General features: G+C 41.6%; 1 protein-coding gene across 1 annotated transcript in view; it reads left to right on the forward strand.

The window, feature by feature from the left end:
* The first annotated feature begins 9,561 nt into the window (after positions 1-9,561).
* Positions 9,562-16,551, forward strand: part of robo3 (roundabout, axon guidance receptor, homolog 3 (Drosophila)) — a 508,257-nt gene continuing 501,267 nt past the window's right edge. Inside the window, exon 1 of the mRNA XM_048615373.1 lies at positions 9,562-9,727. Within this exon, the coding sequence (XP_048471330.1) occupies positions 9,562-9,727 (166 nt within the window). The remainder of the gene's footprint in view (positions 9,728-16,551) is intronic.

Here is a 16,551-nt window from a genome sequence, read left to right on the forward strand (position 1 = left end):
GTCCCTCTCCGTTGTGAATACTGAAGAAAAGTATTCATTAAGGACATCTCCTATCTTTTTAGGCTCTGTGCACAAATTCCCTTTATAATCCTTGATCGGCCCTACCCTTTCTCTGGTCATTCTCTTGTTCTGCACATACGTGTAAAAAGCCTTGGAGTTTTCCTTGATCCTATCCGCCAAGGTTTTCTCATGCCCCCTTATAGCTCTCCTAAGCCCTTTCTTCAGCACCTTCCTGGCTAACTTGTAACGCTCTAGAGCCTTTTCCGTTCCTCTTTTCCTAAACCTTATGTAAGCCTCCTTTTTCCTCTTAACCAGTCGTTCGACCTCTCTCAAGAATCATGGCTCCCTCACTCGACTGCATCTTCTCTGCCTGCTAGGGACAAACATGTCGAGCACATGCAGTATGCATTCCTTAAACAATCTCCACATTTCTGTGGTGCTCTTCCCTGACAGCATCTGTTCTCAATTTATGTTACCTAGTTCTTGCCTAACTGAATTGTAATTACCCTTCCCCCAATTGTAAACTTTACCCTGCCGTATGTACCTATCCTTATCCATGACTATCGTGAAAGAAACAGAGTTACGATCGCTCCCGCCAAAATGCTCTCCTACAAACAGGTCTAACACTTGGCCCGGTTCGTTGCCAAGCACCAAATCCAAAGTGGCCTCTCCTCGTGTTGGTCTATCTACATACTGTATCAGGAATCCTTCCTGAACGCACTGGACAAAATCTGCTCCATCTAAACTATTACAACTGAAATGTTTCCAATCAATATTTGGAAAGTTGAAGTCACCCATGACTACAACCCTGTGACTTCTGCACCTTTCCAGTATCTGCCTCCCAATCCACTCCTCTACTTCTCTGCACTATTTGGGGGTCTGTAAAAAACCCCCCAACAAAGTGACTGCTCCTTTCTTGTTCTTGACCTCAACCCAAACTGACTCTGTAGACATATCATTCTCGAACTGCCTTTCAGTAGCTGCTATACCAGCCCTGACTAGCAATGCCACTGCCCCACCTCTTTTTCCACCCTCCCTATTTCTTTTAAAGCATCTAAATCCTGGAACTTCCAACAACCATTCCTCTCCCTGAGTTACCCAAGTTTCTGTAATGGCCACAACATCGTAGTTTCACATACCGACACATGCTCTAAGTTCATCCACTTTATTTCTGATACTTCTAGCATTGAAGTATACACACCTCAAACCATCTCAGTGTCCGCAATTATGCCCCATCAACCGCATTTCTTTATAAACCACCTCACTCCCTGTTGCGTCTGTTGGAAGGCCGAATACCTCATCCTCTGAATTATAAATACAGTTCCCCACCCCCTGCCAAACTAGTTTAAACCATCCCGTACAGCTCTCGCAAACCTCCCTCCCAGGATATTTGTGCCCTTCTGGTTCAGATGCAAGCCGTCCTTACTGTACAGGTCCCACCTTCCCCAGAATGTGCTCCAATTATCCACATAATGGAAGGCCTCCCTCCTACACCAGCCCTGTAGCCACGTGTTTAGCTGCACTCTCTCCCTATTTCTTACCTCATTATCACGTGGCACAGGTAGTAATCCAGAGATAACTACCCTGTTTGTCCTGGACTTCAGCTTCCAACCTAACTCCCTGTACTCGTTTTTCACATTCTCTGTCCTTTTTCTACCTGTGTCATTGGTACCGATGTGTACCATGACTGCTGGTTGCTCACCCTCCCCCTTAAGGATCTTGAAGACACGATCCGAGACATCACAGACCCTGGCATTTAGATGTTCAGAAGGCATTCAACAAGGTACCTCGCAAAAGGTTAAGTCATAAGATTAATGTCCGTGGTGTTAGAGGCAGTATGTTGGCATGGATAGCGAAATGGCTCATGGGCAAGAAATAGCAAGTGGGGATAAGGGATTCTTTTCCAGGTCGGTAACTCGTGACCAGTGGGGCTCCACAGGGATCAGTGCTGGGACCACAACTATTTACAATATATGTTAATGATTTGGAGGAAGCAAGTGAATGTACTGTAGCTAAATTTGCAGACAATACAAAAATAGATGGAAACGCAGGTTGTGAGAGGAATTCAAACAGTTTACAGATTTGACAAATAGACTATAATGTGGGAAATGCAAAGTTGTTCATTTTTGATGAGAGAGAGCAAAAGAACAGAATGTTGTCTAAATGGAGGAAAATTGCAGGAAACTGCAACCAAAGGGATTTAGGAGTAGTTGTGCACAACACAAGTGTGAAGCTAGCACACAGGTGCAGCAGGTAATCAGGAAAGCTAATGGAATACTGGCCCTTATTTCAAGAAGGTTAGAGTATAAGAGTTGGGAATTCTTACTGCAACTGTAAAAGGTGCTGGTGAGACCAGCACTGGCCATGCTAAATTTAGCATTAGCCATGCCAAATTGCCCATAGTGTGCAGGCTAGGTGGATTAGCCATGGAAAATGCAGAGTTACAGGGATAGAGTAGGGGAGTGAGTCTGTGTGAGATGCTCTTTGGAGGGGCAGTGTGGACTCAATGGGCTGAATGTCCTGCTTCCACACTGAGGGATTCTATGAAACTGCATAAGAAGGATGGTGAGCAGTTCTGGACACTTACTTAAGGAAACAGGTCACTTAATTGGAGACAGTTCAGAGAAGATTCACTGGGATGATCCCTGGTATAGAGGCATTTTCTTATGAGCAAAGATTATACAGGTTGAGGTTTTACTCACTGGAGTTGAGAAAAAAGAGGTGATCTCATTGAAATATACAGGATTCTTAAGAGGCTTGACATGGTAAATGCTGAGAGGATATTTCTCCTCATGTGGGACTCTAGGGCCAGAGGGCACAATCTCAGAATAAAAGGGTGCCAATTTAAGACTGAGATGAGGAGGAATTTCTTCTCTTAGAGAATTGTAAGCTTTTGGGCAGAGTTCTTGTATATATTTAAGGTTGAGATAGATTCTTGATCAGCAGGGGAAGAGAAGGGTTATGGGGAATGGGTAGGAAAGTGGACTTGAGGAATATCGGATTAGCCACTGAATGGCAGAGCAGGTTTGAGGGGCCAAACAGCCTACTCCTGTTCCTCGTTCTTATGGTATTATGATCATTTCTAACTGTGCTTGAACTGAATGGCTTGCTAGGCCATTTCAGAGTGCTGCGGGTCTGAAGTCACATGTCAGCCAGACCAGGTAAGAATGGCAGATTTTCTTCCCTAAAGGGCATGAGTGAACCCGATGGGTCCAGACATATTAATTGAATTTAAAATTTTAACCAGCCTATACGGTGGGATTTGAACCAATGTCCGCGAAGCATTAGCTTGGGCCCTAGAGTACAAATCCAGTGACACTACTACGACATTACCATCTCACTCTACATATGATGAATATTACACAATGAAGTGCCTCAGAGATTGGTTATCTTAATTAGCTTGGTAACACTCCAGTTATTTATAACCAAGTGCCTCTCTCCAATGGAGTGACTTCAATGGTCCTTTTTGGATTATGGCTCCATGCCATACAATGAAGCAGATTGGAGGATGGGGAACTATTAAAGGGGTCATCAACATAAAACATTAAGTTGAATTTTAATAGCCCCTGGTTGGAAAGAAAGCCACCCCCATAGCCCCAATTAACGCTTCAGGGGTGTTTTCACACAGACCTTTGGCTCCCTCGATTTTTTCTATTTTTAATTCACTTCCTGTAGGTGCCTTATTGTCTCTAACTTTCTGCAGTATTTTGTTCCGTGCCTAGTGATGATGCTCACTTCGGAGCTACCAATCTGCTGACATGACAAAGGGCCCACAGGAATGTTTCTGACTCTTAATTGCCCTCTGAAATGGCCTAGCAAGCCAATCAGTTCAAGGGCAATTAGGGATGGGTAATAAATGTTGGCCTTACCAATGACACCCACATGGCATGGAATAAAGAAAATACAAAGTGTCCTGGGTGGTGTCAACATTTACAAATATACAAGGCAATTCAGCCTTGTCTTGCCATTTTACAGACACTTTAAGCCATTGTTTTTAAATGAGAAAAAGCAGGTGGTGCAATTTGGAACAAATATGTTGTAATTTCTCCTCTTGGGTTTTATTGCTTGGACTCTGATTTCACAAGGATGTGCTCCTGGTGAGGAGTGTTACATGTCAATGTAAGATCAGAGGAGCGCATTGCTGATCCTCAATGTGTAAACTGGCCAAGCAAGTGTCCCAGACGTTTATAAAGACCACCTTCTTGCTGCAGCTTGACAATATTCTTCTCTGCAGAAAATTGAGGAAATCTGGATGTAGTGATTGTAACGAGGTCAGCCAGGTGGACCTCATAGAATAGGAGTTCTTTGATTGGGTCTGTCAACCTGGTCCAATCAGGGAGCGCTGGCTGATAGGTATAAACAGGAGTGTCAGTGATTCTGCTCAGTCTGAGAGCTGGGTATGAGAAAGCCAGACAAGTGTCAAGTACTAAGCACATGTAAATGAAGGGTGATCTGGTGACGGGATACCATCCTGTGTTTAGTTATTTCAGCTGTGTGTTCCAAATTTGCTGGCACAACTTTAACTGAGGTAGAGCTGCTGCAGACATGCTTTAAATGACCATTTGAGCCATTTTTCTAAGATTCAGCCTTTGTTATTATCCTTTTTGCTGATTAGTTCAGAATCTGATTTATTAAGAAGTTAAGCAGTTTCTTGTCCCCGTTCATTCTTGTTGTTAGATCTCCTGCTTCCCTCATTATCAACTTGCACTTTCAAAGACCTTTCAGGTAAAAATCTTTTGAGTTGAAGGGTGCAGGTGCAATTCAATTCATGGAAGACACTGTTAGATATCCAACTACCTGAAATTTTAATCTAATTATTTATTTGATTTTATGCACAGAATAAAATCCTCTGCCTCACACTTTATGAAAACTTGCTCAATCTCATGGTTAAAATGCCAAATTAACAGAATGTTACTTCTGATGATTTAACTTAGTGCTGGTAATATATTGTGTACACTGTGTCATATTTATGGCTCAGCAAAGCTGTTACTTTGAAATAAGTCTCCAGGTATAAACCTTTCCTTTATTTTGAAGCACGTATTCTATAAATAATTCCCATCCAGAATCTCCATTCTCCGGCATCTTCAGTCATTGCTGGATTGTGTTCTCAGGTCCAACAGATGAGTTTGGTAATTAATTATATCACAAGTCATTTGCACTCAATATTTAGTTATGTTCTCATTAAAATTCCCAACGAATTGAGCCAAGGCACATACGCGATGCTGCTGTGAGCCTCAAGCCAGGTAATAAAATATGAAATGCACATCATAGTGTTATCAAAATATGACACACAAATATGTGCTGTTTGCTGGCACATAGAACAATTCCAGCCCAGAATTCAACTCAGGGCACCAACAGAGTTCTACACTACACACAAGGCAATTACAGATGAGAGTCACATATGAAAAAGAAAGAAGATGTGCATTTATTGAGCACCTTTCACAATTTCAGAATATCCCAAGGGCTTGATCCAACAAATTACTTTTGAAGCACTATTGCAATGTAGAACAACAGCACCCAGTTTGTTTTTTCACCTCTAACAAACAGCAATAAGATGATGACCAGATTTTGTGATACTAATTGGGGAATAGATATTGCCCAAGACAGTTCCCTGAAATGGAAATTATTTTTTTTTAGCAGACAAAGCCGATTTAACTTTTTAATATGAAAGTTGGCATCCTCAACAGGGTAGCATTACATTGGAGTGTCAGCTTGGATTTCTGTGCTGCAGGTTTTGCAGATGGATTTGAATGCATAATCTTCTGACTGAGGCAAGAGTGCTACGAGCTGAGCCACAGCATAGTGTTACAATTCCACGTTACACGTTGAGCAGTATTACAGTCCCATGTTGCACACAAGCCAATGTTACAGTCCCATCTCATACACATAGCTACGTTACAGTCTCATGTCACTCACCGAACAGTGTTACAGTCCCATGTCATACATTGAGCAGGTTACAGACCCATATCACACAGACAGGAATGTTCCACTAAGCACACCGGTCCTATTTTTACACAGGGGACAACCTTCCAGTCCCAGATCACAGACAGTCGTGTTACAGTTCCATTTCACAAACAGTGTTGCAAAGCCTGAATGACATGCAGGGCTACATTACTGACCCTGAAAATCGTAACGACTTAGACCTTGAAAACAGGTCATTAAAGCCATCATGTCTATGATACCTTTTGCTAGCCCGAGCCCAAACTAATCCCTCTGACCGTGAGCCTGTTTCATCCCCAATATTTATTTGTTTCCTCAGAAAAGATGCACTGATTCCAACTGCAGCCAATGCCTGCTGCAAAGCATCCACAACTCAGTGTTGCAGGGCTGTATTGATTGTGATCTTTGACGCATTGGCTTAGCTGAGCATTCTTGATTTGTATGCTGAGACAGTGAATGTCGGTAATCTATTAAACAATGGACAGAGGACATCAAAATTGTGACCCCCCCCAACCACCAACTCCCAACTCCACCTCCCCCCCTCCACACCACATTGCAGCTTTTAGCGATCTGGCGTATTTTCCCCTTTACTGACCTAAGGCTGCAGAGTTCTTTTGCAAACTAATATAATGAAGTTTAGTGGCTGATGTTTGTCATGTGTCTCTCAACAAGAAAGAAAAAGGTGAGGAGTGATGAATTCAGACAACTCATTCTAGGCACGTCTCTGCAGCACATGGTGTGAGGTCTAATCACAATTCTCCAAAAGCCAAGTTCCACCGCCTTTCTCCAGGTGTAGCACTGGGTGAAACATAATGAGTCTCTTGCCTCATTCCAGATACAGTACATGATGTTCCATGGACACCGTGTTAATTGACTTATTCCTTTTGCAGGACCATAAGCTCAGCTGCAGGCCAATCCTCCACACGCTGTGCAAAATGTACAATCACACAGTACAGATGGAAGTTATTCAGCCTGCTAAGCCTATGCTGGCCCCTCTGAATAATCTATCTGATTTGTTCTACCCCCTGCTCTTTCCCTAACCTTCTCTTTTCAAGTATGTATCTCAATTCACTTTTGAAAGTTATTATTGATTCTTCTGCTTTTCAGGCAATGTATTCTGGATCATAGCTGTTTTGTTGAACAGGAACAGTCTGATTAATGAGCTATACCATTGTCATAGATCAACAAATTGCCTGAATCTCTGGTTTTGTGACTTTTCTTTTACTGCAGCAATATTAATCCTTCTGTCAAACAGCATGTCTTATTGTGCATCAGCTAATTGCATTTCTCTAGTTTACTTTCTTCATTTCCTGAACACCCAAAACACGTCCTACTTGCACTAGCCCAGCACCCGATATTGCAAAGTGTTTGATCTTCATGTGGGAGAGATCGTATCATATTGAAGTTAATTGTATAGTAGTTGTGTCTTTACAGACAACACTTGGTCCATCTGACCTCCTGGACTGGTTTAAATTGTCTGAGAGTGTAGGAGAAAATCTTTCTTGAGTAGCTTCGCTCTATTATCATTCTATTTATATTTATTTTGTTTGGATCTCCCAGGAGATTTTGTGGCATTTTCTGGGGGCATGGGCAGATTATCAGAGGAGAGAGCGTTTAGTTATGTTGGTCCAACTATTATGGTGTGAGCCATGCATGATGGGGCAACCCTTATCCTGGAAAAGACAAGGACACAGTCAGCAAATACTTGATATTGATAGCTTAATGTACCTTTCCAGCAATGAAATGACTGATTAACTAGACTTTGCGGATTCAGCAATGGGAGCAAGATACAGCCCTCCAGTGGTAGAGGTAGGAAATGACAGGATAGAATTGCGATGCTTACCAAGTGGAATAGCCTCCTGACACTCCACTGCAAGGGCATGCAGGTGAAGGGCAGCCATTTAGCTGGGGGAATAGATGGCATCTAGAACCTGAAATCTGCAGCACGGAAAAGAGGAGAAATGAAATAAAGATTTTTTTTGTTTAGAAAAGCAAGCCAGTGGCAACATCTTTTTACAACTACTTACGGTTTTCTTTTTTGCAATTAATTAGAATTGGAATCTTGATGCATTGTATTACATTATAGTTTAGAATAGGCCAGCGTGAAAACGAAATGGACATTTCAGTTTTAACTAGATGCAAAGATTAATTCCAGATGGAGCTACACATTGGCTGTTTCAATTTCATCAATGGCCCTTTTGTCTAAAACTGTTTGAATCGTGACCCCTAGTGGACAAGCATCAGGGTAGCAGTGAACACAGCTTGAGGATAGATGCACATCAGTGAGCATAGGGAACCACAGCAGTGGTCAAAACAAAACGCAAGATTTAAAAAGAGAGACAAATTAAGTGGGAATTTAAGACATGAAGCAGGGAATAAGGTATTGGATAATGTCACATTGGAACTAAAGAGATTTTTTTTTTTAAAAAAAAGTTAATTTCCTCCGTCTGCAACGCAATTGGGCTGTTCCTGATATGAGCCCTGGTACCAAAAGGCTAAATGTGGAGGAGTCACACTTGCTGATGAAAGGAAAGTGCAAACTCTCGGCTAGGTTCCCTCAGAGATGGGGTAAGATGTTCCTGGAAGCGGAACTCCAGTATTAGAATTGTGGACAACATGGGGAGGAGACAGAGAGCTAAGGTTGGAGGGAGAAAACTCAAAGGGAAGTTGATCACCTAAACAAAATGCAAATAGGAAACCAATCATTTACCTTGATGCTGCAATTTTGTACCCTCTTAAACAATTTTAGCATGATGGAGATTTGGCAAGTGTCACAAAGTCTGATGCAGTACCTGGAGTGGGGATATGAAATGTAATTATAGGGGGCTGCTCGGACATGTGTAAACGGGAATGCAAATTGAAAAAAAAAATGTAAATATTAAAGAAAATCAGAATGTGACAGGGGCCACGGTTCACTCTAGGATTTTTTTTTGTTTCAATGAGGACAATAATTGTCATTCTAGAATGAAACGGTACTGGTTTGGGGAGGCGGGGAGAAAAGAACGAGTGTAATAGCGCCAGGACACTGCCTGGGTGCTAAAGAGAGGGATCTATTTACATGGCAATCTGTCTGAAGTAGAATTAAAGTTTTCAGCAAAGAATAGGAACGGGAACAGCTCCCCAGTCTGCTGCTGCCCTCCCCTATCTCTCATTAAGCTGGAATTTGTGGCGAGTTGGAGTGCTGGGGGGGTTATATTTCCCTCCTACCACCATCATCCTCCACTCTCAATTCAGCAAGCAGGGTTTCAGTGCGCTGTGCAATGCTTCACAACGCTCTCCTCCTCCAGGGAGCCTTATTAATCTCATAATTAAACATTTATTGGTGCGGGCACCTGGTTTCTGCTTCCACCACTATTCTATTCGCGCCCCCCCAACAATCCTCTCCAGAGACTCACAGGAAGAGAAATGCGGAGACTGAAAGAGAAAGCAGCGAGGGAGAAGTGAAAAAACCCCATCAGTACCGTGCTAAGCTCAGTGAGCAGACTGCCTGCTTGTAAACAGCACAGACTGAAGTTATTTGAACTGGCACTGAAGACATTCCAGATCATTGTCTCTCCCTCCCTCTGACTTTTTCCCCCAAAATATATACATGTGAGAACAAAACAAAACTAATGCATAATCATGATGTTGCGCTACCTGCTGAAGACCTTGCTACAGATGAATCTTTTTGCAGATTCCATCTCGGCTGATTCCGTTAACTCCACCGATCCGCTCTTCGCTTTCAACGGCAGCCTGTCCAGTTTCGGTGATAACCTCACAGACATTGGAAACCTGACTTATGTCAACGGTGAGTGGGCCTTGTAAATGATGCTAATAATAAAACAAGCGGTTTGTTGGGGGGTGCACTATATAAATGTGTATCCTAATGCATTGAACAGTCTGAAGTTAGAGCGAGGGGCTCGGGCTCAGTAAACTTTCGATGATGTGACACTCACTGTTTAACAGAAGCGAAATCGGGACGCTGCAGTTTGGAACCCCGTGAGCAGACAACTTGACACCATTAAGTTGCCTCTCAGGGTGCGGATGATTTCAAAGGGACTTGCTCAAAGAGTCTGAGTACATTCAGAGGCAATCTATTTGAGCTGTGATTTTGTTTTTGATTCCAGCGAAACCCTGATTCGAGTAAATCGCATTCCTATGGTGGTCTATCTTTACAGAAAAAAGTGACTTGCCTGAAGCTCTACCTATTAGAATGGTTAGAATTGTTAAAAGGTTTTATTGTCATGAAATATTCATTGATTGCATTTTATATCAGTTTAATTTTTTTTCAGAACAAGCATTATCCCATTTTTTCTCAGGATTGAGAGCAGTAATAAAAATCTAATTAAAAATCAATTTCCAGCTGTATTTCATGAATAATTCTTAACTTTTTTTCTATATTGAAGGTGTAAATTTTACTATTACCATAATAATGTTGTGTTTTACTGGCGTTTATGTGTCTGTGGGTTAGCTATACCAGGTCCTTAGCGTGACCACTGACCGGGTGGCTGTGACCTTTTTAAACACTATCTCTGTCCTCATCCTTGTAGTATATCTTAGACTCTGCAGAGTCCAATTGACATGAACATACCTGAGTTTAAAACATGGAACATGAGTTTAAGCATCATGGAACACCTTAGTATGCAGAAGGGATTTAGATTTTTTTTTCTCTGAAGGAAAAAGGCCAGCTCATTCTTAAAGGGACCACTGTGTTGGCAACACATCTTGCAAAGCCTTCCTAGATCTGGTGAGAAAACAGAGGTGTGGTGATATATGGACAAGATGTTTATTTTCAGACTGCTGCAATGATAGATGATGAGTGATGTAACTAACATAAAGTGTAAAAAGAAGCCCTGGAACAAATATAAACCTTCCAGTGGCACTGGCTTGGCATGGTGCTACCATTTCAGGGAACACTTGATGAAACAAGGGGCACCGCCAAACATTGTGAAGAATATTCACGAATTTGTGAGATAAAACCATGTCGAATAGTTTCAGCTCAAGGAGAGCTAGGTGGAGGGTGGTGAGGAGGCTTGTAATGGGAGTTTTTGCACACTGCATTAACTCAGTCTGACTCAGATGGGAACTGAATTCAGATGGAATCCTTCAGCGTCTCCCCCAACATGACCACTACCAGCCAATAAAATCCACCAGCAGTCAATCAAATCCATTGGCTGTCAATCCAGACAAAAGGAGCTTCACCTCAGCCCCAATCAACATCCCGACCCCAGTCAACTGTATCAAAACATCGTCTGCTATTCTCACCTACATAACTAAATAATTGCACTCCAAGAGGTGTATGAAGTGCTAACATTAAAGTGTGGAACTGGCTAGATTGTTTCCTCGACAAATATTTAACTCTCAATCAACATCACTAAAACAGATTATATGGTCATTAACATTTTAGTGTTTGTGTGAAATTTCTGTGCACAAATTGGCTGTCACTTTTCATATGTTACAGCAAAAGCACTTTACTGACTGTAAAATCAGGGATAGCCTGGGGATATGAAAGTTGCTATATAGATGTAAGTCTTTTCTTTTAGCTTATGGAGTAGTTGAGACAAATAACATAAATGCATTCAAGTGGAGACTGGACAGGTATATATGAGGAAAGGAAAATGGATAGTACCTTGTGTACTGTATGAACAATGATATAGAATTGTTCATTGTGCTGTAAAATCTGCATTCTATGCAAAATATATTGAACCCATACGTAAGTTAATTGCTACAGTGTCAGACATTGTTTCTTTTTCCATACAGCGATGTGATGACCAAACTTCATCCCAAAAAAAAGTCAACATTCTCCCCAATTTCCTTCAGTAAACAAATGGTGAATCCTGTTTCAATGAAAACAAAGAAAAGCGCAGGAAACATAATACCCTGAACATTATAAATGCAAAGAGCAAATCTTTGCTAATTGTATTCTTTGAATAAATTGAGCGTCTAGTCTTGTGATCATCATTATGATGAAGAACTGCTTATGTAGCTGTCAAAGAGTTAGCCCTCATTTTACTTCAGTAAATGCTCTTTAGTTGGGACCCACCAGGATCTTCTAGTACCGGATATTTTGGTAAAATGATATTATAAAATAATTGGAATAGAATATTTATTTTTTCCTAACTGTAGACTGCCTCAGATATGTTGGTGAGTTGTTTGTAATTTACTGACCAGTACACATTTGCTTGCAAGAATACAAAATGGTGTTAGACTGGAGAAAAATCATCTTTCTTTAAAGGGACTATCCTCAACCTCTTAAAAAAGGAAGAGTCACCTAATAGTTCAGTAATGGATACTCAATGTGGTACTGAGCCTATGAACCAGAGAAACTTATACATTCAATCCTCTGCGCTATGTTGAATGATCTGAGCTAAGACACATGTTAAAGAACTATAGTTTTCCAGACAATGCCTGACTAGTTCCCACTTCTGACTGTCCTGTCGTGACTCCTGTTAAACAGCCCGTGAACAGCAGATCAGGACAGAGTTGCTTTCAGTTTCCCCACAGTTGAATAGTCTAAATTGCAATCTGCATATGCACATAAAGGATGGTCAATAAGGTAAGGTTCAGGACAGTTTTTCTCACCTGCACAACTAACAAGGATTTTGGGAGAGGAGGGGACTAAATTGTCTCTGAAGCAGAAGCCATTACAATTGTCCTTGTATACTTTCTGTGCTGAGGTTCTGACCTCAGCTTCTACTCTGACTGTAGTGCAGCGATTGGCACAAATTAGTCACCAGCTTGTGCCCTCTCATTCTGGCATGCTCTAAAATAGGCACACCTGTTAACAATTGAAACAAATTTTTTTGGAAGGCACAGTCAGTTAATAATTGTCCTGATCTGCCAGATGATTCCACTGTAAACATTAACCTTCTTTCACTTCCAAAGGACAATGCACTTTCTGCCTTTTCTTGCTGCTATAATTTCAGATTTCCAGCTGCTTTTCTAACCATAAATAGGTCTGATAGAACAGAAGGATTGGCTGAATAAAATTGCACACTGGAGACAGACTTAAAACATGGCCCTTTCTCTATCTTTTCTCTCTTACCTGTATTCACTTTTATCTCTGCTGTCATTGTTGTTGGTGACTTGCAATGGAATCATATCAATGCAAAGAGTCATGGGTCAGAGGTTAGCTTATATATATCATGTGAAAATGTATGACTGCTGAGGTACATTGACATAGACAATGCAATTTCTAAAAGACAGATGCATGAAGTAAGAAAATGAAGTACTTCCTTTGTGAAATAGAATTATGCACTTAAAAAAATGTTACATTGGCATTACACTGAGGAAATTTATGAGCTGGATAAAGTCGAATTGTGAAGATATTTGTTAATATCACACATATTTTCACCACAGACAGAAATATATCCTTTGTTTCATTGAATAGAATCATATAACGCTCTTGAGTACAGAAAGACTATTTGGCCAATTGTGTCTTTGTGAAATTGGTATCTAATTAATCCCATTTCCCTGCTTATGGCCTTAAAAATTTCCTCCCACCTACCCTACAGTATTAATCCAAATCTTTGTTGAAAGTTCGTAACAAAATGCTGTATAATGTCTCCTTTTGATTCTTTTGGCAATTTCCTTACATGTGTCCTCTGGTTACCTTTCTTTTGCACTGATCGAACTTACACTTAAATACATCTCTGTCCTTCACCATGTGGTTACCAACTCTTCTTTCTATTTATTTTTATTCAAAACCCTTCATAATTTTGAATGCTTCTATTAAAGCTATTGGCTTGATCTCTTCTAAGGAGAAAATTCACAGCTTCTTCAGGGTCTCTACATAGCTAAAATTACAAATCCCAGCCACCATTCTAGTATATTGCCTCTGCATCCTCCCTAAGTTCCTGACACCCTTCCAAAGGCTGGTGCCCAGCATAATACTCCAGCTGGGGCCTAACCAGACTTTTATGAAAGTTCTGCGAAAGTCCCTTGCTTTTGTCTTCTGAGTGAAATTTTAACTCAATCTAAAGCCATTAGCTTGCAATTAAAATTGGACCAAATGCCTCTATTTATAAAGCTGAGAATCATATTCATGTGAAAGGTATAGTTTCAGCCCTTAAATGGAAAGGCTCCTTTTAAGTCAAAAATAATGCAATTTGCAGAGCAGTATAGATTATCAATCTCTCAATGACTCCTTTATATAAAGTTCATTAGGATTTTCTAATGTCGATGTATTGATACTGTGCTGGACCTGAGATTAGTGTACAGGTGAACAATTGCACATGGAGGAATGAAGCAGCATCAGCCAAGCATGATGCTGTGTCAGCTTGTAGCAGTTGTTTGTACTATTTACTCTGGGTCAGAAGGTTAGACTTGCAGCAGGATCTCGCACTCTCAGCTGCTGGTCCTTTGCAATGCTGAGGGAGTGTTGCACAGTCTGTCCTTTGGATCAGACGATAATTAAGATTCCATCTAAATGAACCAGTGGGTCAGGCAAGCACTGAGGATCCTATGGGATAACATTGAGGAAGTGCAGGAATTCACTCCAGCATCCAGGCCTACAATTTTATCACCGAAATACTTGTAGAAAGCGCATTAACTACTCTTACTATTTTGCTCTTTATAGGACCTGTGTTCAAGTTGACCACAGCTCCAAAATAATCCATTGAGTGTGTAAAGGACATTGGAATATAATGAAGAAGTAACAGGAGTTTACATTATGCATCTTGAGCCAGGAGGTCTGATTCAAGACCAACTTGCTCCAGAGGGTGTCATAACATCTGAACAGGTCAATTAAAAAATGTAAATACGATGCCGGTTCCTTCTTAGTTAGCCAGCTGTGGTAATCCCTGTTGGCTGATATTGGGGATTTGTAATGATGGGGGGAGAGGGGTTGTGGTGATGGGGGAGTGCATTGTGATGATGAGGAGGGCAATGTGGTGATGGGGGAGGAGTTGTAATGATGGGGAAGGGGTTGTGATGATGGGGGAGGGTTGTGGTGATGGGGGAGGGGTTGTGGTGATTGGAGATGGAGTTACAATGATGAGGAATGGGTTATAATGATGGGGATGGAGTTGTAATGATGGGGGATGGGATTGTAATGATGGAGGATGATGTTGTAATGATGGGGTTGTGGTTGTGGTGACGGGGATGGGTTGTGGTGATGGGGGAGGGGATTGTGATGATGGGGGAGTGGTTGTAATCATGGGGTTGTGGTTGTGGTTGTGGTGACGGGGGGTGGGTTGTGGTGATGGAGGAGGGGTTGTGGTGTTCAGGGAGTGAGTTGTGATAATGAGTAGTAGGTTGTGGTGGTGGGGAGATGGGTTATAGTGATGGGGAGGAGTTTGTGGTGGGGGGGAGGGGTTGTTTTGTGGGTTTGTGGTTGGCTGGAGAGGCATTTGTGATGATGATCCAACAGTTGGTTTTAGGCTCATTAGAGAACAATGGCCAAGGTCTCTTGCCCCTGACTGCTAGCTGTTGCCCCCTGCTGAAAGGAATGCACATGTGCATGCCAGGCAAGGACAGGCTGTGGTGCCCCCTCATGGTCAAACAACTTGCTAGCTCATGGTAGTCAGGCTTACAAGTGAAGAACTCACTTTAGATGAATTGTAGGAGAGTGCTTGACACCCACACATCCCAAGGTCTCATTGTGATTGTCTTCACAAAGAAGGAAAGAAAGAATGAAAAATTTCAAAACGTAACCTGAAATAGAAGTTGAAACAAGTGACAGAGTTGTCATTTTTGTAAGACATGGCAGGGTTGTGGGCTTGTATAAGACATTTTCTGAATACTTTCACTTGGTCTGGTAATTTGGTAATTCTGATAATTTGTGCAGGAGCTGTTTGAAAGGTTATTATCTCTTATACACATACATTTTACAGCAATGTAACAACCTATTCAGTCCTGCTGGCTTATGCTCCACACGAGCCTCCTCCCACCCCCTATTCATCTCATCCTACTAGTATATCCTTCAACTCCTTTTAGTTCCCTTCCTCCTGCACTGATCTAACTTACACTTAAATACATCTCTGTCCTTCACCGTGTGGTAGCAGGTAGCACATTCTAGCCGATGTATGGGAAAATAATCTTCTCAATTCCTTGTAGTTTGATAGTGACTGTGTTCTACTTTAGTCTTTCATTTTGGTCAGCCTGCAAGTGGAAACACAGCTTGATCTATTAAGCCGGACTGTTTCATAATTCTAATGATGTTTATTCATCCACCTTCCAAGCCCTCTCTTTTCTAGAGGAAATAGCCCCAAACTGTCCAGTCCCCTGTCAGTAAATGGAGATTCTTCTCTATTTCAAAAGTTTGAAGCTGGGCTATGAGTTCTGGCCAACTATAATTTTCAGAAAAGCTTCTTAGCTCAAGGTCTCAGAGGTCAGGCTCTCTCTAGCAGACATGAGTTTCTGGTGTATTCTGCAGACAGATGCCTCACTGCTACTGAAGTGTCACTGAGGGGGTTCAAAGCTGACGGAATCATCAGGATATCATCGAGTTCTTTACCTGACAGCATTGCCTACCTTTATTCTCGGCAGCATCAGCTCCCTTGCTCTCCCATTACAAGCGCTGTTGATATTTTACAATCTGCTAACGGGCAAACTCTCTTTTTTTGACAGACACGCCAGTGGCTCGCAAGCACCGACGTCTCTTTGTGTTATGCAAATAGACTGATTGTAATC

The sequence above is a fragment of the Rhincodon typus genome, chromosome 32 (genome assembly GCF_021869965.1).
Source record: "Rhincodon typus isolate 14 chromosome 32, sRhiTyp1.1, whole genome shotgun sequence".
In the NCBI taxonomy this organism is placed as follows: domain Eukaryota; kingdom Metazoa; phylum Chordata; class Chondrichthyes; order Orectolobiformes; family Rhincodontidae; genus Rhincodon; species Rhincodon typus.